Below are 21095 nucleotides of genomic sequence, written 5' to 3'. Positions count from 1 at the left end.
AAAACCACCTTACCATAAACAATCTCAAACGGGGCCTTTCCCGTAGATGCATGCACTGTGTTGTTGTATGCAAATTAGAAGACTTCTGATCCGCACATAACATTTCAAGAGATCCAACATGGCTGAATTTACAGCCTCACTTTGCCCATCCGTTTGAGGGTGATAAGCTGATGAGAAGTCCAATTTGGTGCCCATATTATCAAATAAGGCCCGCCAAAAGAGACTTGTAGTCGTGGGATCTCTATCCCCCACAATGGACTTCGGCATTCCATGATGTTTGAACACTTGTGCAAGATATATTTTAGCCATATGCTCAGCTTTGATGGTCTTTTTGACCGGCAAGAAATGAGCTTGCTTGCTAAACCTGTCCACAATTGTCCAAATTGCATCATTACCCTGTTGGGTACGTGGCAAGTCCATAATGAAATCCATTGTAATACTTTCCCATGGCTGCGTGGGAATAGGCAATGGCTGAGCAAACTGGTGCCTTTTGCCTATCAAATTTGACCTTTTGACAGGTGATACATGCACATACATGTGCCTCTATGTCCTTCCGCATACCTGGCCAAAAGAAATACCGCTCAATCATGTGCGTAGTAGGCATTATGCCTCTATGACCAGCATATGGAGGAGCATGGCACTCATCCAAAACCTTTTGCCTCATGTCAGACACTACACATAGGCAATTATCTTTCATGAGATATCCTCTTTGATCACATATGAGGCATGTGCATGACCAGCCATCAAATCAGCCCAAATAGTGGCAAAATCAGCATCCGTATGATACAAATCACACATGGTAGACATGTCCCCATGAGAGGCAACCGAGATAGCTACTACATACGGCTTTCGTGACAATGCATCGGCCACTACATTCTTCTTTCCCGGGGTGTGCAAGATCTGAAAATGAAACATAGAGAGGAAATTGGCCATCCTCATATGCTTCTCTGATAACTTAGTTTGAGTAAGAAAATACCTCAAACTCTAGTGATCTGTCTTCACAGTGAAATCGGTCCCAAGAAGATAGTGTTTCCATATAGTAAGTGCATGAATTACAGCCAAGAGCTCTTTCTCATATATGCCAAGAGATAGCTGCGCATCATGCAACCTACGGCTGTCATAAGCCACGGCGTGTTCCTCTTGATTAAGGACAGCTCCTATGCAATTTCCAGATGCATCACATTCCACACAAAAAGGCTTTTGCAAATCCGGAACGATCAACACTGGACCATGAGTAGTTGGATCTTTCAATTTGAGGAATGCATCTCTCTCTACATTAGTCCATTTTAACACGGCCTTCTTCTTTGTCAAATCATGCAAAGGAGAAGCAATCCATGCAAAGTGCCGAAGATGGTAAGCTTATTCAAAGCTCTATAATCCATACACATACGAAAGGATCCATCCTTCTTTTGAACTAAGACGACGGGTGAACAATATGGGGAAGAGCTTGGCTGAACCAAACCCTTCTCAAGAAGCTCATTTACTTGCTTCATGATCTCCTCTTTTGGGATGCACTTACACGATAGGCTGGCCTATTAGGTGGTGAGCTACCCGGGACAAGATCAATGCGATGATCTTCCGGTTGTACAGGTGGTAACTCATTTGGTAGCTCATCAGCAAAACAATCATTGTGCTCTTGCCAAAAATTTCAGCCTATCATTACACAGAGTGTTTACATGTACATCATTTTCCTCAACAGGATCTCGTACAAAAATCAAGTACGCAAAAATACTCTTTTTCATTACTTTCTTAATTTGTACATGAGATACAAGGGGAATGGTATCACCCTCTTCACCAGCATCATTACATGTTCTCGGCCTTTATGCATGAAGGTGATCCTGTTAGTCTTGTAAGCCTTGCACGGATCAATACGTGTATGCCAAGGCTTTCCAAGCAATACATCACAGCCATTCAAAGGTGCCACAAGAAAATCCTCATGATCCACATAGCCTTGAATGTGTATGCGCAACTTGCCAAAAATAGGCATGGACCTGCACTTCTCTACCAACAAAGGCAGCCCCAGCTTCAATTTGAGGACCCATGTCCTCCACTTCAATACCCAAAGCAGCTGCCATCTGAGTGGATATGAAATTTTCAGATGCACAATCATCAAACATGAACAAAGCGGGCTGATCTTTGAGTTGTCCCCAAGCTTTGCATACAACCCTATCTTTGCTATCATGTGAAGCGTTGCCCTGCACATCCGGACCATATGCACATTAGGCTTCGGTACATTAGCATTTTCAGGTTTGTTCTTCTTATTTGGGCATGCTCTTGCCATGTGCTCAGTGCTGCCACAAGTAAAGCATTTGCCTTCACGCATATATTGCTCCTTCTTCTCAGCACTAAGACCAAAGTTTGCCGCTTATAAGGGCGCTTTTTAGCAAACTTATTTTCAGCTTTTGGACCTAATTTGGCTTGGTTTTGGTCCCTTTTAGGTGGCTGTCCATCATTTTGCAGGTTTTGGACAGCCCTCTCTTTGCCTTGAAATGAGGGTTTAGCTTTATTGGATCGACTCAATTTGAGTTCCAATCGCTCGGTGGCGGTGGCGGCTGCGATTAATTGGTGTAAGGTATGACCAGGATACATTTGTAATCCCGCTTTGTACACGGGTTGCAATCCCGATTGAAACGGTATGTCGATGTAGATCACAAGGAGCTGCCTTGATGCCCGGCCCGACTTCAGTGCCCATTTTCTCTACCATTGGCTCTATGTTCTACCAAGCAAGGTAGCAACATCTTCAAGAGCACATAGGACAAGAGAAATACTACACAGGGCGGCTAAACAAGGAGTCCTGTCCTTCTATTGAATAAGTAATGACAACACATTGTCCAATTAGCTTACTAGTCTTCATAGAAGAAGTTGCCAGCATGTCCTTCCTATTGAATAAGTAATGAAGAGAAATGGTGGAAAAATAGAGTTTTCAGCCTCCAAAAATCCTCATGAAGAGAAAACACGAATTTTCTCTTAATAAGTAAGTGAATTGGGGTCCAATCACATGAGGGGACATGGGGAGATGCCCATTTATGAGCAAAAAGGGGAGGATCAGGTCTTGGACATTGAGTCTTGTCTGTCTCGGGACTTCAGTGAGTGTGAACTTGGAAGCGGTCATTTGTAAACAAGGAGTCCTGTCCTTCTACTGAATAAGTAATGACAACACATTGTCCAATTAGCTTACCAAGCGGAAGCCTTCGCGTTGGAAGCTTTAGAAGTGTTGATATCTTCGATTTGCCGCAATCCTTCGCGACAAAAGTCTTCAAGAGGATGAAGGGAACCCTGGGAAAGCTTCCCCTATGGTTCAACTTGAGAAAGGAAGGCTGAAATTAGGATTTTCAGCAAAAAGACCAGAAATTACAGCAAAAATGAGAGCTGTTTTGCTGAATTTCAGACATTGGGAGTGAGTAGGAGAGTGATAAGCACTTAGAAACACTCTTAAGAGCTTGGAAAAAACCCTTCCAAGTTGGGTATGGCTATGGAGAGCTTGGAAATGAAGAGAAATGGTGAAAAAACAGAGTTTTCAGCCTCCAAAAATCCTCATGAAGGGTCCAATCAAGGGAGGGGACATGCGGAGATGCCCATTTATGAGTAAAAAGGGGAGGATCAGGTCTTGGACATTGAGTCTTGTCCGTCTCGGGACTTCAGTGAGTGTGAACTTGGAAGCGGTCATAATTTATAAGTGACTTTTAGGCGCCCAAACTTTAATGAAGTGGGAACGCACTCACTTATATAAATATTGGCCAAGTCCTAAGGGCTATTTGAGCCTAGATTGGGTAATACTTACCACCTGTTCACATGCCACACAACCATGTCAGGCAGCAGCAGTTCACACGCACGATTCACGGGCGGGCGTCCCCTAGCCCGGAACTACACATAGGTCATGCAGGCATGAAAAACACCATGCAATTTCATTTGCAGGCAAGCACATAAAGATGCTATGCAATGCAACATTGGCATGAGAAATTTCCGTTCATGAAACCATATAAGACCAGGCGTTTCCAGGCAAGTATATGCGATACCAGACCCACTGGAAAGCCAATCCTCTAGGCGTTTCCGAGCATGTACACAAAGGCACAAGTCCCAGCAGAAAGCCAAGTCCTCCAGATATTTCGGGCATGATAACGTCAAGTCCCAGCGGAATATCATATCCAACTATACAGCATGACACGTGTCAATCACATGCATAGGCACATTCCATAAACCATGGACACCAATCCAATATGTACATAGTGTGAAAGCAAGAGTGAACCATTCGGGTGGCCAAATGGTGACAGATTGACATCTCAGGTACGACTGTACACATTCTATTATATGCTGATGATATTATTCTTGTGTCGGATACTCGGACAGGGCTACAAAGGCATCTACAGGCCCTGGATACTTTCTGTGCGGAGCGAGGACTCACAGTGACCTTGGGAAAACCAAGGTTATGGTCTTTCATACATCAGCAGCAGTCAGATGCCAGAGTATCCTTACACTAGCCCGGGGACAGGTAGAGGTGGTGGGCTCATATATATACCTTGGGGTCACATTTACCAGCTCATCAGGGAGATTCTCTATGGCACAGGCATCCAAAGACAAAATGACACGAGGGTACGCAACACTAGCAGTTTTGGAACGCCAGTGTCACCAGGCACACTTCCGGGAGCCCCGTACTAAGGGGTGGCTATTTGATACACTAGTTACTCCAGCATCGATGTATGCAGCAGCAGTATGGGCACCAAGTTTGGCTATATCCTCATGGACACAGATAGAGCGCCCTCAGATTTTGATGCTCTCACGGATGATCCGCAGCAAACCTTCAGTACCACATGATATCCTTCGAGCGGAGTTTGTTGTACCACCTATGTTAGTAGAGGCCATGTTCCAGACCATATCTTTTATACACAGGATGCGGGAGCTCCCACTAAATTGGGTATCTCGGGCTGCTTTTGAGGCATCCAGACAGCTTGCTGAGGAGGGACATACCTGGTCATGGTACTCCCAGGTGGTACAGTGGATATCATCACACAGGATTGATATTGACAAATTACCACCCTTACAGTATGACCTAGCTGCACCACACAGACGCCTCTCTCAGACAGAGAGGAACAGAGTCATGAGACATGACATTTGGCAGGGCCACATACAAGAGACTTGGCTATCTCCCAGTCAGCTACTCCCGACGAAGATGCTCTACTACAGAGAGCACTTCTTGAGCACCTCCACAGACGGCTTCATCCAGCGACCACGATACTTGGAGGTCCACTTATCACATGGAGCCAGAGTAGCCATTGGGCGACTAAGGGTCTCATCACACCAACTAGAGATCGAGACTGGGAGAGCAGCATGCATCCCTCGAGCAGAGCGCATTTGCAGATTATGCCAGACGGGGGTAGAGACAGAGGAGCATTTTGTTTGCCAGTGTGGTGCTTTGCAAGAGATCAAGGCATGCTATCCTGAGGTTTTTAGAGGGACCACATAACTTAGAAAGATCTGGGAGAGATCTGGACCAGAGCCAGCTAGGCAGACTAGTACTAGCACTACAAAGACACAGGGAGATCTTACTTCAGACACCCGCACATCATAGCGGAGGAAGACAGTCCCAGTTGACTGACTTCTTCCAGAGATTGGCACCAGTAGCCCAGCCACACACATTGAGAGTGACATCTCACAAGCGGAGGATATTGAGCTAGGCGACGACCCAGACTAGCCGGCTACCAGACACCACGGCTACACACAGAGAGATCGCGGCCATCCAGTGTCGACACCAGCAGGAGGTAGAGGAGGAGCTGCAGGCACATTTTCGCTCTGATCCAGGACGCATGTTCCAGACATTTACGGCATCCTCAGATCGGATGTATGACATATTTTACCCAGACTATGGGACTGGATGGAGTAGGAGTAGATAACATATCATACTTGTATCACCCCTTCAGCATATAGAGATGCATTAGTAGCCCTAGTACTCCATCCACACCCTCTCGTTTGTACACCACCATTGAGTCCCCTATGGTCGTGTTGTCATACTTGTACATTTTATTCTCACTCCACATTTTCCTCTTGATCACTAGAGGAACATCATTGTACTACTTGTTTGTCTCATAGGCCAATTTTGGCCTTTTGCAGACGTTAATATATCTTTCTTTCTTTCTTTCTTTCTTTCTTTCTTTCTTTCTCTCCACCCCGCCCCCTCCTCGCCTGCCAACCATCACCAGTTTCTTCCAGACCCAAGAAATGGAGGACACTGATATAGTGGATCTTGTGGACCCTCACGAGCTGCTCCGGACCTACCCATAGTAACCTGGACCGGCAGAAACGATCGGTTCGGACCGGGTTGGAAACGGTGTTTCCGAGTTTCCGCGAGGTCGAAACGGCAAGAAACGGAGTTTCTTTTGAATTTATTTTAGACATGTAAAAAACATGCATAGAGACATCCTATTAAATAAACTTATGTCAAGAGATGCAAAAACATGCATAGAGACCTCAAACAAGACACATCAAAGACTCAAGTGGACATTAGAATCATAACACTTAACAGAATGTAGATAATGGACATGTATGATGTGCGGCAAATTCATGTGAACCATAAAAAACTCAAGGCTGAAGGCTGAAGCATACATAGCGAGCAGCAAATTGTGATCATAATACATCGTACATATCAGCAATGATCATCAAACTTGGGAGTCAGAGGTGCCCACTGTGGCACTGCCAATTTCTCAAAATTAAATAGTTCAAAAACTACAAAATAACCGACATGCCGGCTGTCCATAATCCCTAAGGATAGAAAAACTAACCGACATGCGCCCCCCCCCCCCCCCCCCGGTTTAACCTGCCAAAAAAAAATGTACGGAAACAGGGTCTCCGCCCTCTGGAAACGGTTCGGAAACGGCCGAACCGTTTCCAGGAGGGCGGAAACGCCGTTTATGGTTATTATGGACCTACCTCGCCCAACAGGAGTTACCTCGGACTGAGCCTCCTCACTCCAGCGTTCCCGACGCCCCCGGCTCCCCTGGCCGTCGGCCACGATCACCTCATCAGCTCCAGATCCAGGACATGCTCCACCGCCATCGAGCTACCTTTCCACGTGACATAGCTGAGGGAGACCTCTCGGCCATACTCTATTAGCCCCATGCTTGATATTTTGGAGAGTGGTATACCATCTACTCGGAGCTGATGCTGCTCTCATGTTTCTATGTTCTTAGTATTCCATGATGAGTTTCCATGGACAGTTTTGTATCACCCCAATGAGATAGAGATATGTTTAAGTTTTCTTTCTGTTTTTATTTTCCATTCCATGATGAGATATGCCATGGACATTATTGTATCACTTTGGTCTCATATGCCCATGGGTTCAGCAGCCAGATCTAGATTGACACAGGGATATGCTGCATTGGCTATGCTAGAGAGACAGTGCCACCAGGCGCATTTTCAGGAGTCCCGGACGAAGGGGTGGCTATTTGACACATTAGTCACACCGGCACTGATGTATGGAGCAGCGGTATGGGCGCCAGGCCTTGCTACCCATTGGTGGACACAGATAGAGAGACCATAGGCCCTCATGATGGCATGCATGATACGCAGCAAACCGTCAGTACCTCATGACATTATCCGAGCAGAGTTTGCTGCGCCTCCTATGATGGTAGAGGCCATATTCCAGACTATATGCCTACTAGACAGATTCAGAGAGATGCCCCAAGACATATTGTCATACAGAGCTTTTGAGGCATCTAGACAGCTGGCTGAGGCAGGAGACAGAGGATCATGGTATGCACAAGTCACACATTGGTTCTCACAGCATGGCCTAGACATGGTTCATCTACCACCATTCCAATATGACAGGGATGCACCACATATCCGTCTCTCTCATAGTGAGAGGAACAGAGTATTGAGACAAGACCTATGGCAGCTCCATACACGAGAGACATGGATATCGCCTACACAGCCTCTTCCACCGAAGATGCTATACTACAGAGATCACTTCATGAGTATCACTGATGATGGATTTATAGAGAGGCCTAGATACATGGAGGGCTTTTTACCACACGGCTCCCGAGTAGCTATTGGTCAGCTTAGAGTCTCATCACATCGATTGGAGATCGAGACTGGCAGAGCAGCACGGATCCCCCGAGAGGAGAGGGTATGCAGATTGTGCAGAGAGGAGGTGGAGAGTGAGGAGCATTATGTATGCAGATGCAGAGCATATACAGCCATCAGAGAGAGATATCCCATTTTATTCAGAGAGCCACATTCCCTACGCCAGATCTTTGAGGTAGCAAACCAGCGCATACTGGGGAGATTCATTCTAGACATAGAGCGTCACAGAGAGACATCATTACACGCTCAGACAGCTCCAGAGGGGGGACGATAGACACAGATTAACATTTTTTCAGAGATCCACCCCACTCCCAACCCCTACACAGCAGGGAATTACTCTCCAGAGAGCAGAGACACTCAGAGCCCGCAGGAGACAGAGGACACCTAGCTTTCGGACACCACGCCTAGAGAGATGACAGAGATCAGAGCTGAGTTTCACAGAGAGGGTGCGGAGCGACTGGCTCGCTTCAGAGCACACCCAGGCATGTTCTTCAGGGAGCTGTGGACACCCCCTTCATTGATGTATACCATTTTATACCCCCAATATGATACATGATGGAGCTAGCTAGGTTGCATATCATGATTGTATACTCCATGCATATAGCTTTGCATTCTCCTAGTAGTAGAGCTCCGTCCCCTCCCCCACTCATTGTACTTATTGCACACCCAGATTCAAGCTTTTTAGTTCAGTACTTTTTCATTTTGTTGGCATGACAGAGGATACCCCACACAGGTACACTGATTTGTCTCATAGGCCGAGTTCGGTCTTTTGGAAGACGTTAATAAAATATTTCTTTCTTTATTTCTTTCTCTCTCTCTCCCACCCCACAGTAGTTAACCAGAGCCCTGTATGTGATTTATCTCCACATTATAGAGTACTTTGTACCTTTTTTTTCTTTTGTATCCATTTGATGTCCATTGAGACATGATGGTGATGTACACAGGTTTTGTCTCATAGGCCATTTTGTGGCCTTTAGAAGACGTTAATAAAATCTTTCTTTCTTTGACTCTCTAAAGGAGATCAACCGCCTCATTCGACTTGATCTAACAAGGTTTCAAATGCATCTCACATGGCTGACCCCACCTGACCCACAAAACTCCACTTCTACAGATATTATTTCTTGCAAGTTTCAGAAAATGGATTCATTATGAGCCTTGGATATCTCCACAGGCACATGTCGCATGCCATGAGGATTGCCATTGGTCAGATCAGGATCTCATCACACCGCTTATGGATCAAGTCAAGTAGAGCAGAGGACATCCCCAGGAAGGCATGTATATGCTCTGCGTATGCAGAACCAGGGAGGTGGAGACCAAGGAGCATTATATGTTTAGATGCTGTGATCCGTGGTAGGTCTCTTCAGAGATGAGTTTGGCCCTCTATCATGTGTCATGCAGTATGAGGATCAGAGATGCCTGGGTATGTACTTACTGGAGCTCTGTTGCCATCAGGAGTATGTCTTCACACAGTATCTAGGGGGCAAGCCCTGTTTTTCACCTTTCAAAAGAGTAAAGCATATACCTCAACTACCAACAGGCGCATAGCCCAGAGGTGTGGGCTTGTGACTTGGAAGGGAGGTCCCCATTTCAGATCTCTGCCAGCCCCCATTGGTAATGTGGCTGCTTTGCAGCCCCAATTTGTAATCCCTTCGGCCGGAAGACCAACCGCCTCCAGAAGGATGCCAAATTGGAATTACAGAAGGATCTACTCAAGAAAAAGAGAGAGCATGAAACCTCAACTTCATGTAAGCTCTTGCACCTTGTGCACTGAATTCTAAAGATGTGCATGCTTCACCAATCAGCAAATTGCTACAACACCTTACACAATCATGAAGAGCCGTCTTCACCCCTGTAAAATCTTTATGTTGATAGATTCTAAATAAAAATAGCCCTTTCAATCTTGTCAAGGATCTTGTATTGCAAATATTAAACATTTCTATAACTCCAAGAGAAGGCAATGGATGAGCATGGGTGAGATCTTCTCCCCCCATCCCAGACACCCAATTTCCCCTCTCATCAGCTGACACATCCTCCAGCGCCATAGAGCGACACCGGAACAGGAGGTGGACACTGAGTTGATGTACCCAGTTGTAGGAGATGATGAATAGTACCTACTTGTTTCATTGTACAGACATGGTCCGTGTAGAATGCAGGTCCTGTTTCTTTAAACAGACAGGATTTTTTCCTTTTAATGTTCTATGATTTCTTTCTTGTGAACGTTAATGCATTCTTTCTTTCTTTCTTGTAAACGTTAATACATTCTTTTTTTCTTCTCAGATCTTCCAACAAAGACCAAAATTGACTATTTTTGTTTCAGGCTCATTTATATCATTGCCTCTTAACATCATGCTAATATTACACACTGGCCATACAAGTGGCCCTTGTTCTGAGTGAAGACCATAATAACCTTTTCTAATCGCCTATTTTGCTTCTTTAAATAAAAAAAAACTCTCATGCACACCATAATGATCTAACATGATAGAATTTTGCCTAAGAAGAGGTTGAAAGCTCCCAACTTATCCTGATGGACCACATGGTCCATTCTATGCTTTAAGTCAGTCCTGGCTATTAATCATCATGTTAAATGAGCACTTTCGGATCCTATTCAATTTACGTCAAGCCTATTAATGAGTCCTTTATAGCTGCATGCATGCAAAAATACTCCCTCTGAACCAAACAACTCAATCATTTACATGCCCCCACCAAAAAAAAAAAAAGAACAGACACACCGACAAATAAGGGGTGGGTCCAAGACTGCAGAGGTGTCAAGGGACATACTTGTTGCTTCAGATAGAAAGCCTTGAACTCCATAAAAAGAATAGTCCAGAATACTATTAACCATCTGTGGTGATCACAAAGTGAAACCAGATAGATCAATGCTTCTCATATCAAAAGGAATCAAAATGCTACAAAAACCAAAATAAAAGAGCATCAGCCTGAGGTACAAGCTGGCCGAAACACATTTTATGTGAAAAGCAGGCCCATAAGGTTCATTCGGAAGTATATTTGCTCTTCCACTTACCATAATTCTGCATAATCAGAGACAAAAGGCATTCACAAGCATATCTTTGGTTGCTTCATGGATACTATCTAATTGCTTTACTACAAATCCAAACTTGAGGCTTTGCAAGGTCTTAAACTTGCAGTTCAGGTAATTCCAGTGCGTATATGTGACTTTGTTTGATAGATCTGAAGATATTAAGAGGATTCTTGCTGCTTCATGACCCCTTTATCTGCTTGCCTGTATCACATAAAATAGGTCTATATGATCTAAACAAAATACGGGGAGCTTCTACTGCTTCATTACTCCATCTGCTGCTCTACCCCCTCCTGCTCCTGCATCTTGCTCCCAAGCTAGTTTTGCTCTCCGAACATGTATTTGCTGCTTGCCGCCTCTTTGGTATACTCCAGCCTGCTCTTGAATCTGCTGCACCCAGTTTTCCAACTCTACACCATCTCCTTTCCCATATCTCCATCTCCCCTACCTCTTCTTCTCGTGCTCCATCTTCATTCTAGCTAGTTAAAAATGTATGCTACTTGTAGCAGCCTGCTCCAATCAAATTTTCATAGGGTACTCATACTTAAACCCTTTGTTCTATATGGTACTGTAAGGGAAATCCAAATGCACACTTCAAAACACTTACTGCAAGATTCATCTTGTTCAATCAATGGCACGGTGGTGTGGGTGTGGGTGTGGGTGTGGGTGTGGGTCTGGGTCTGGGTCTGGGGATTCTAGCATAATGCAGTGTGTCTATCTACGGGTGAAGGATAAAAGCAAGTAGAGAAAGTCCTAGCAATCACTTTAATAACATGCTGTGAATAGAGATTTAATGTTCTAGCAAGTTATTATCAGCACAGCATAGAACTGTGCGGTCTAAGATCAAGGCACTTCATAATTATGTCTTAGAAGTTTGTGTATTTGTATGACCTGATTCTGACCTCTTAACCCATTAATTCTTTTTTTTTTGAGAGAGACTGACATAGTAGCTCACACTCTTACCAGCATGAAAGTCATCTGTTTAGAAGATGCCAATTGAATAATTACCACCTTTAGTTCTCAATCAGCTGAACAAACTGCCACTTCTCATCTGATTCCGTCCAATTCGTAAGCAAGCACATGTAACTTTCCTCATTTTGTTTGTAGCCATAAGCCTTGTCTAACCACCAAAAAAATAAACCCAAGCCTCCCTGCAAACAATGTTCACCTTACTTTTCACACGAAAGTTCATGATGCCTCTAGCAATCACTTAAATGCTCAGATGTGAAAAGCAGAGAGTGGCCTAGGGGTTCTTCATGGTTACAAGGAAGCATGCATGGGGACCAATATTGGGGACTATGAAACCTGGCCTCTTTGTACATACATGGTGACACGAAGATACTGAGTACTGATTTATCATTTAACCACTGTTTGCCTGCTAAAAGTAACCAACAAAGAACCATAAAATTGAAAGATCTTCTCTAAAGTCAAAAGTGAGAGCCAATCCTTGTAGCGTTCCAACAATATAAATATTGTCACTAACAGAGGATCCATAATGAAAACTTTACGTAATGTGTACAATCATGAGTATAGAATAAAACATTGGTCCGGTGATGATGACCTTCTGAACCAGTGGAATCATGAAAGGGCATTTGTGGATGTTCAATTGTGCTCATACGGAACTTTGTATCCAACCTCTGAAAGAAGGCCCAGGAAAAAAGATTGTCAAATTTATCCCGGTCACGAACATCACAGACTTTAAGCCCATAAAGTTTAAATCAACCCTCCACAAACAATCTAGCTAATTCTAGAGTCTTTACATCCTTCTTGGTTGGAATAAAATGATATATATATATATATATATATATATATATATATATATATATATATATATATATAAATTTCGGGGAAAAAGATCCTTCAACTAGTTAAAGAAAAAACAGCTGCAAAGGGCTAAGTACAACGACAATAGGCTAGATACAAACTCGCCTCATATAAGGGCGGGAAACAATGATCAATGGGGAAAGAGATGCTTCTACTCCAGCTGGCCGCTCTATGAGGAGAAGGCTATCTAGGGGGAGGGGGGGAGGGGGAGGGGGCGGGGGGGGGACAACCATACATGTCGTCTGTAATGCCAAATGGGGTCAATGCCTCTATCTGTGAGGAAAGGGCTAGGCCTCCAAAGTCTCAACAAGGCTTCCCGCCGCTAGAACCTCCCTGTAGCTTCCCCCATTGACCGCGGAGGGTGTGAATGATATCGAGCCATATGCTCATCTCCTCCCAGGCAAAGTACTCCACTCCTGAGACTGTGGCCGTGCTTCCTCGAAGTCCGTCCTCTGCTGCCTCTATCATATTATAGTCACCACCCATACACCAAAAATCAGCCTGGGGCAGGGCCTATCACACGGTGCTCCAAAAGATAGCTCCTATATATATATATATATATATATATATATATATATATATATATATATATATATATATATATATATATATATATATATATATATATATATATATATAAAAATAGAGTGATAGATAGATATAATATATATAGTGAAAGTTGAGAGAGAGAGAGAGAGAGAGAGAGAGACTAGAGTGTGTATGTATGAGCCTTGAGGGAGGGAGAGAGAGTGTGTGTGAAAGAAAGGAAGCTGTATTAAACGTCTGCAAAAGGCCAAAATGACCTATGAGACGAAAATAGTCCATCATCATCATCTGGATACATCATCAAGATTCAAGGGTACAAAGTAAAATGAAATGAACTGAAATGAACCGGTAGAGTATAGAGAGAGCTCCAAAAGTGGGTATAAAAAACATCATCATCCTAGTGTGTTTGAAGTTTGAACTTTGAACTTTGGGTCTTGAGAAAGGCTTAAGGGAGGGAGGAAGAGAATGAGGGAGAGAGAGAGTGTGTGTGAGAGGGGCTGCCTTGGGCCCTTAAAGCCCCCGTCTAAAGACTCAAACCAGCAAAAAATAAATAAATAAATAAAAATAAAAATTTGTGGACACCTCGATCAGGCAGTCGTACGCCTCGAACGCCTCTAACCGTTAGAGGCGCGCCTCGTAACAACTCTGCTCTCTACCAATGAGCTGAACTCTTATCTCCAGCACGGATCCATATAGCTTGGCCAAGGTATGGCCGATCATGATGGTCCTGTAGTTATTGGGCTCCATAGTGTCCCTAGCTTTGTGTATGGGTGAAATGATGTGTAATGACCAAGTGTGCGGAAAGCCTTCCGTCTCAGTGCCCTGTTAAACATGTAAGCCAAGAGGGGTGCAAGGGTGTCAACTGCATGTTATAGGTGCTCCGATTTAGTCCCCTCATGATCCAGGGAGAGGCCATTTTGGTGTTTTCGGATGGCCTTTTCCACCATGGTTGATGTGAAGAAAGTGGATGTCGTGGGGGGAGGTTCAGGTGGGTGTGGGAGTGGGAGTGGAGACTGATTGGGAATATGGTAAAGTGAGTGTGCATAAGTGTGCTAGATGGGAGGCTCTGTGATGGGTGTGGGTGGACGTCGTTCCCTCAACCTATGCCAGACCTCAAAGTTGCTGCTCAAGAAGAGTTGGTATATCTCCCAAAATTGCTTTATCACATATGCTCGTTTCTTGCAGCAGGTGAGAAAGCGGTTAATCCTTTCAACAGCATGCTTGAGGATTCAACCAGTCGCTACCTCTTGCTTGAGACGAGCACGTGTGGTGCAGCACTCGTTGTCATCCCAACCATTCTAGGGCATGGTACCCGTCCGAGGCTTAACATTGGAGCGGGGGGTGTATGGAAAGCTAGCTATGGCTGTAGAATGTATGGTGTCGAAGAGTTGGGACGTGAGGGTGGCAAGGGGAACTGATGGGTCCATATCTACCAAACCATGAACAATGTTGTTGGCATATATGTGGTCACATTCGTGTGTGAAGTGGATTTTGGTATAGTGGGAGGTGGGGGTGGGGGTGGGGGTGGGGGGGGTGGTGTACAGGAAACGGAGGAGAGGTAGGTGTGGTCAGCTCTCCAAGAGGGCATGTGCGGATGGTGAACTCGGAGATGAGTGAAGCAAGCTCAGGGGGTCCCATAATATAATCCACCGTGCTCGATCCTCCACTTATGGAAAGCTTGTGAGTCCGCCGGATAGGGGCCACTGTGCCATCCCGTTGTAAATAACAAGACCATCCCGTTGTAAATAACTCCAGGAGGTCCTGAAAAACCCGCTGCAATCCTCTGCCCTCTTGGTCAAGTGCCGTAGTTTGATCCTTAAAGCTGTATAACTGAGATTGCTCACTCTTGGTCCTAGCGTTGTCCCCAATGAGAACTTCACCTAATCCCAACATGGTTGAGATCTCATCAGAAAATGATGCATAAGTGGACTCCTTCCTCTCCTCTGCCTGTGTGGTTAGGCTGTCCTGACTATTCTGTATAGCATACCGCAAAGTATCTGCTGCAAAGTAGCAAACCACTACATGTATCTGGTGGGTGTAATCTGTAGCCTAACCCACATGTATCTGGCATCCTCATCCCACCTGACTATGCTGATCATACCCTAAAGGTGCGACCTAAATAGGACTGCTACCCCCTGTACTCCTCCTGTCCTGCTAGCATGCCCGCGGTAAGCCAACTCCCACTGGTATCCAGCGACATGAGGCAATCCCCTCTCCGAGCTCTGGCATGTCTCCATATAGAAGACGATATCTCGTCCTGTAAATGTCTCCCCGAAGCCTGACCACAGAGTCCCATTACCGTTCAGGCTGCCATCTTGATGCGTGTTAGTCTCATAGACCCCACGCCCCTATCTGGGGTGTGGTGCCTCTCCGTAATGACGACTCTCCCATCTCGGTATACTGCCCACTTCCCTTCCTTACGGGCTGCCATGACGACCTCCATTGAGGCCTTCCTGTGTGCCACCTGTGCCGGGGTCAGATCCTCGTCCAAGTAGATTTTCTCCCCTTCAAGGCTGCCCTGGTATCTAAAAATGCTTGGCGACTCCCTAAGTCCAGAAAATGGTGAGGACAAGTGGGCGTGGTCGGGTGGTATCCTTTCCTGCGACATGAGGCAATCCCCTCTCCGAGCTCTGGCATATGTCTCTGTATAGAAGACGATATCTCGTCCTGTAAATGTCTCCCCGAAGCCTGACCACAGAGTCCCATTACAGTTCAGGCTGCCATCTTGATGTGTGTTAGTCTCATAGACCCCACGCCCCTATCTGGGGTGTGGCGCCTCTCCGTAATGATGACTCTCCCATCTCGGTATACTGCCCACTTCCCTTCCTTACGGGCTGCCATGACGACCTCCATTGAGGCCTTCCTGTGTGCCACCTGTGCCGGGGTCAGATCCTCGTCCAAGTAGATTTTCTCCCCTTCAAGGCTGCCCTGGTATCTAAAAATGCTTGGCGACTCCCTAAGTCCAGGAAATGGCGAGGACAAGTGGGCGTGGTCGGGTGGTATCCTTTCCTGCTCTCCATACATCCACAAATAGGAACCTTCCACCTTCAGTTTCTTGCATAGCTCCAAGGCATCTGCTTTGCGTGAGTTACCCTCTGCCATACCTGTAACACGAATGTGTAAGCTCTTCCTCCGCTTAAAGAGAGAAAATTTTATCAACGTCTACAAAAGACCCAAAGGCACCTTGGAATATTTTCCAAGGCACCCACAAAGCAAGATGCACTATAAGACAGAGTGGACCCCAAATGCAAAGCTGCAATGAATCTTCACCTCCGACCTGCATGCACCTGGCACTACAGGCAAGGACACCCCTCAGTTATTACCCACCACAACTGCTTCAAACGCTGGCCCCACTCGGTCCTTTGGATACTGGCTCTTCTTTTCCAAGCTCTCAGCAGGGGACTAGCATCAGTGCACCACCTTGCATGGCAACCAAGAATCACCACCGTTGACTCAGCCATCCCTAGAGAGTAGTCAACTATAACTAACCCTCCTCTCCAAGCCCCCTCTCTCTAGCAATCCCTTTGTGGTGGTTCCTCCACCTCCGGGATAACCCCCTCCCTCTGATCTTCTCAATAAGACACGAGGACTGCCTAAATCTCTCAGAATGCCACAAAGGACCTCATGGCCCCTATACAAGATCTTTCTCAGCCGCAACTAGCACACTAGACCCTCTCCTCTCATGATAGCTGCAAACTGTGGCCAAGCCAGGACTGTAGGACCCCTGGCCCATCGCCAATGGGGAACTGGCAAGACCCCATGGCACGCTTTCCCATTTTTCCACCTTAAATGTCCAATCCAGCGTCACCAACAAGATCATACACCTCGCTCCCAGAAGCACTAATTAGCTGAGGGCGTGGCATGCCCTATCCTAGTGTAATTTTGGAAGCGGCCTTTGAAGCAGCTTTGGTGGACACAGTGCTGCCAGACCATAAACAGGTCTGACATTTACTGAAAAAAGTTGGAGCAAAATAAAATCCCGACAATTTAAGCAAAATGCATGCGTGCTACACTAAGGATGTTACCATTTGTGGCTATAGTTTGAATCATCTTTTTTTTTTTCAACTGGCCTTTGGCCCAAGATCCTTCATAGTTACCAATTTTTCACCGTCCATAGGTGGCCGCCCATAGGCGCTTATTTATCCACCCGTAGGCGATGCCACCAAGGAAACACCAAGGGGGGTTTTGAACCCAGGACCTCTTGGTCCTAGGCAAACACCTTCACCACTTGAGCTATCGATAACCTCATTGGCATAGTTTGAATCATCTTGTCATGTACAAGCAGGACAAAAGCATTTCAAAATATTATTTGCAAGTAGCCCACAGCTAATTACATGAGTCACCATTAAAATTCATCCCTGAGTGCAGAATTCTCAGAGCTTTGTTTTGGTAACAAACCTTCAACCGACAAATGACTTCCTGATTGTTAGCAAACTTGTCAGGGGACAGGAACTGAAGAAGGCTCAGCACCATTAATCTCAAATCCCAAGCTTTGTCCCAATGCAACAATGAAAGCAAGCGCAACCATTGAGTATTCAAGGCCCTGGAAAGATGGTAATGAACAGGAATCCACACTCTAGGGTCCGGTTCCCAAATTGCTGCTGACGACCTTGATATTGAATCTTTCCCAGAACTCAATTTCAAAAGGTTCAACACAGCAAGGGTTCTGATATATGCCTGCAAAAACAGTACATAATCATACATGCCTGAAGTATAATGCTTCTAGAGAGAGTCTAAAACAACAGATATAAGCACTTGCCTGATCTGCAGGTAGTGTGCGCACTTGATCAACCAGACTCTCTGCCCACAGTTCAAAAATAAGTTGGCTCTCAGCCTTACCAGCTAAAACCTGCATAGCTCTAAACAACAGTCCTAGCCTGTAGGTTGAAGTAGCTTCCTCTCCACATGAATAAATCAATCCTGTTGAATATACAAGGGTTTTGGCAATGGCGTGTGCATGACAGCAAAGAGTGATTGAGAAGCATATGTGTATGGCAGGGTGTTCATACAAGCCTGCACCTTCCATGTGTCTGTGTTTACAAAGTGTGTTTTGGTCAGTTTTTCCAAATAGTTAATTCAGATGAAAAGTTATGTCTACAAGTGGATTTGGAACCATACCTTCCAAAAGTGAAGCCCTTTTCTAATACTTCAGTCCATAAATTCATAACGTGATGCCTTAAGTTCTCCAAAAATAATGATGCATTATCATTCATGTCCGCAGCTGTCAGACCTGAAGTGGAACCTGAGTTCAAATATGCCAGATTTGCATTGCAAAGTTTGTACATGACGTCACTATCAGGTTATCCCTACATGTTCTTGTTGCATGCTTAGAAAAGGTAAGAGCACATGAAAATAGTTCTATCATTGGTTTGAAGTTACAAATAACCCTGAGGTTATGTCTACAACCGCAGACCATAATGTGAGTCGAAAGAGAAATGAAGCTCCCGTACATGCAGCCCATAGTCACCAGAAATGAGAAACAGGAACGAAAACGTTCGAGGAATGGAAACGGAGAAACGAGTTTTTAGGAGTGGAAACGGTGCCGTTTCCTGTGACAATATCACTTGGGAAATAAGAAACGGCCATGGAAACGGATGGGGTCTTGAAACAGAGAAACGCGTTTCTAGAGACTGAAATGGCTGTTTCCTATGACTATGATGCAGCACCCTCCCCCACCCCCCCAAGCCCTTTGCGCCCTGGCTTGTTGGCCACCCCCACCCCCCGTAACCTGCTCTCCCTGCGACCATCCAATTTTCCTATCCAAGTAAAAGAGATTTTTGCATCAAAGGTGTGGCATACATGGTTCAAACTTCTTCTGTTCATGCTGCTCTCCCTCGCTTGCGCGTTTTTGTTCCTCTTGGCATTTTTCCTACCCACCCCATCTTCCACTCCATTCCCACTTGCAGGCGCTCCTCTCCACCCTTCCTCTTCTCATACCGGCGGTCTCACCCCCATCCTCCGCCTCTTCCACCTCCATTCCACCACCTCCGCCTCCTCTTCCTCCCCCCTTTCTTCCTTTAGTCCCCCTCCTTGCCAACCTTGCCCGCGTGCTCCCCCTTGCCCTCCCCTCCTTTTTTCCTTTTTCCGTTCGCCCCTCCCCTTTTTCTTTTGCTTCCTTGCTCCTGTGCGCCTCTGTGCTTTTCCCCCCCTACCTTCATCCCACAGCTCCTTCTCGTGCGCCCTATTAAATAGTGATAGTGATGAATGTGGGAATAAGCAAGTGCTAGGTGGTAGTGTAAAATAGCACCTAATAACTTAGTATTCTAGGTTTAAAATAAAGCGTTCCTGTATGCCTAATCTTTCAAGTTAATCTCGCGCCCTCTCTTTTTTTTTTTCCCGGGAAAAATATCCTTCAATTAGTTAAAGAGAAAACAGCCACAAAGGGCTAAGTACAACCACGAAGGGCTAAATACAAACTCGTCTCATATAAGGGTGGGAAACAAGTGATCATAAGGGGGAGAGATGCTTCTCCTCCGGCTGGCCGCTCTATGAGGAGAAGGCTATCTCATACAAGGGGAGGGGGGGAAACAACCACACAGGTGGACTCACAGGTGGACTGTAGTGCCAAATGGGGTCACCGCCTCTATCTGTGTGAGAAAAGGGCCAGGCCTCCAAAGTCTCAAGAAGGCTTCCCGCCGCTTCCGCATGCAGTCAGAACCTCCTTGCAGCTTCCCCCACTGACCGCAGAGAGTCTGAATGATGTCGAGCCTTATGCTCCTAATGGTCTCAGCCGGCGGAGTGTGGGTACCCTCAATGGCCTCACTACATCTAGCACGCTAAATGTGCCAGGCTGCTATGCTACTGCAAATCTCCTAGGGCTAGCATGAGCCTCGATGCCAAACACCTGCAGGTGGGGCTGTGACTGGTACTACTGCAATACGATGGTGGGAGACCTGAAGGGCATGGCCTCCCCCATCCTCCTCGTAAGTCCTAACCACTCTAGCCTCGGTGGCCCAAGTGACAGTACCCCAAGTGATAATCCGGGTCGCTACCCTGTCCATAGCAAAGATGCAGAGAATCCATTGCCAAATCTACTGAGCCTTCGGGCAATCCCAAAGGCAATGTCGCTAAGACTCGTGGGGGTGGCCGCACCTCGGGCAAGCTGCTAGCCGCCCTCCAACTGCCAGCCAAGTACCCACTGCCAGACTCCTGTGTGCTGTCAACCAGAGGAAGAGAGTGATCTTCCTCGGCCGAAAGCTGTCCCAAAAGGTCTTCCAGAAATTTGAAAGGAAGCGCTGTGATAGGCCCTAAGACTGCCAGTGTGCTGCTGTTGCTGGTGCGCCATCTATCTCCGACATCTGGATCCTGCGGCCAAGCCTCGCTGTATATGCAAAGAAAGGGGCATCCAGAGTCTCCATCCGATCTGTGGGATCATGCCACGTCCACTCTCTAGGGTCCCACTGCAACCGTGTGACAGGTACGCACTACCAAAGCCATAACCACCAAAATCTATCCCAGGCCACCTTGGCCGATGCTGGATCTATGTGCCATGCACGTGCCCGAAAACCAATCACCCTCACCCTCTGCAAGGTGCAACCTCTCAAATCCTCCAAGGGGTGCTCTGATCTCTCTAATCTACCATGTAATCCAATTGATTACAGCTGTCCTCATCTGC

The 21095-nt window shown here is 45.9% G+C and overlaps 1 protein-coding gene across 3 annotated transcripts in view; it reads right to left on the bottom strand.

Moving 5' to 3' along the window:
• LOC147605167 (uncharacterized) overlaps positions 1 to 21095 on the bottom strand; it is a 132114-nt gene that overhangs the window by 58265 nt on the left and 52754 nt on the right. For 2 of the 3 annotated variants that reach the window (XR_015265264.1, XM_086794361.1), the window contains exons 4-7: positions 18599 to 18722; positions 18240 to 18510; positions 17879 to 18157; positions 10852 to 10915 (exon numbers count right to left, since the gene is read on the bottom strand). Coding sequence is in view for 2 of the 3 variants with exons in the window: in XM_086794361.1 (XP_086650487.1) it covers positions 10852 to 10915; positions 17879 to 18157; positions 18240 to 18510; positions 18599 to 18722 (738 nt within the window). In the remaining variant the exon portion in view is untranslated. The remainder of the gene's footprint in view (positions 1 to 10851; positions 10916 to 17878; positions 18158 to 18239; positions 18511 to 18598; positions 18723 to 21095) is intronic. The other variant, XM_086794362.1, reaches the window with a different exon arrangement.

The sequence above is a fragment of the Cibotium barometz genome, chromosome 60 (genome assembly GCF_041138505.1).
Source record: "Cibotium barometz isolate CiBa-2024 chromosome 60, ASM4113850v1, whole genome shotgun sequence".
NCBI classification, from domain to species: domain Eukaryota; kingdom Viridiplantae; phylum Streptophyta; class Polypodiopsida; order Cyatheales; family Cibotiaceae; genus Cibotium; species Cibotium barometz.
Note: the sequence above shows the minus strand (reverse complement) of the source record. Positions and strands in the feature narration are given on the sequence as shown.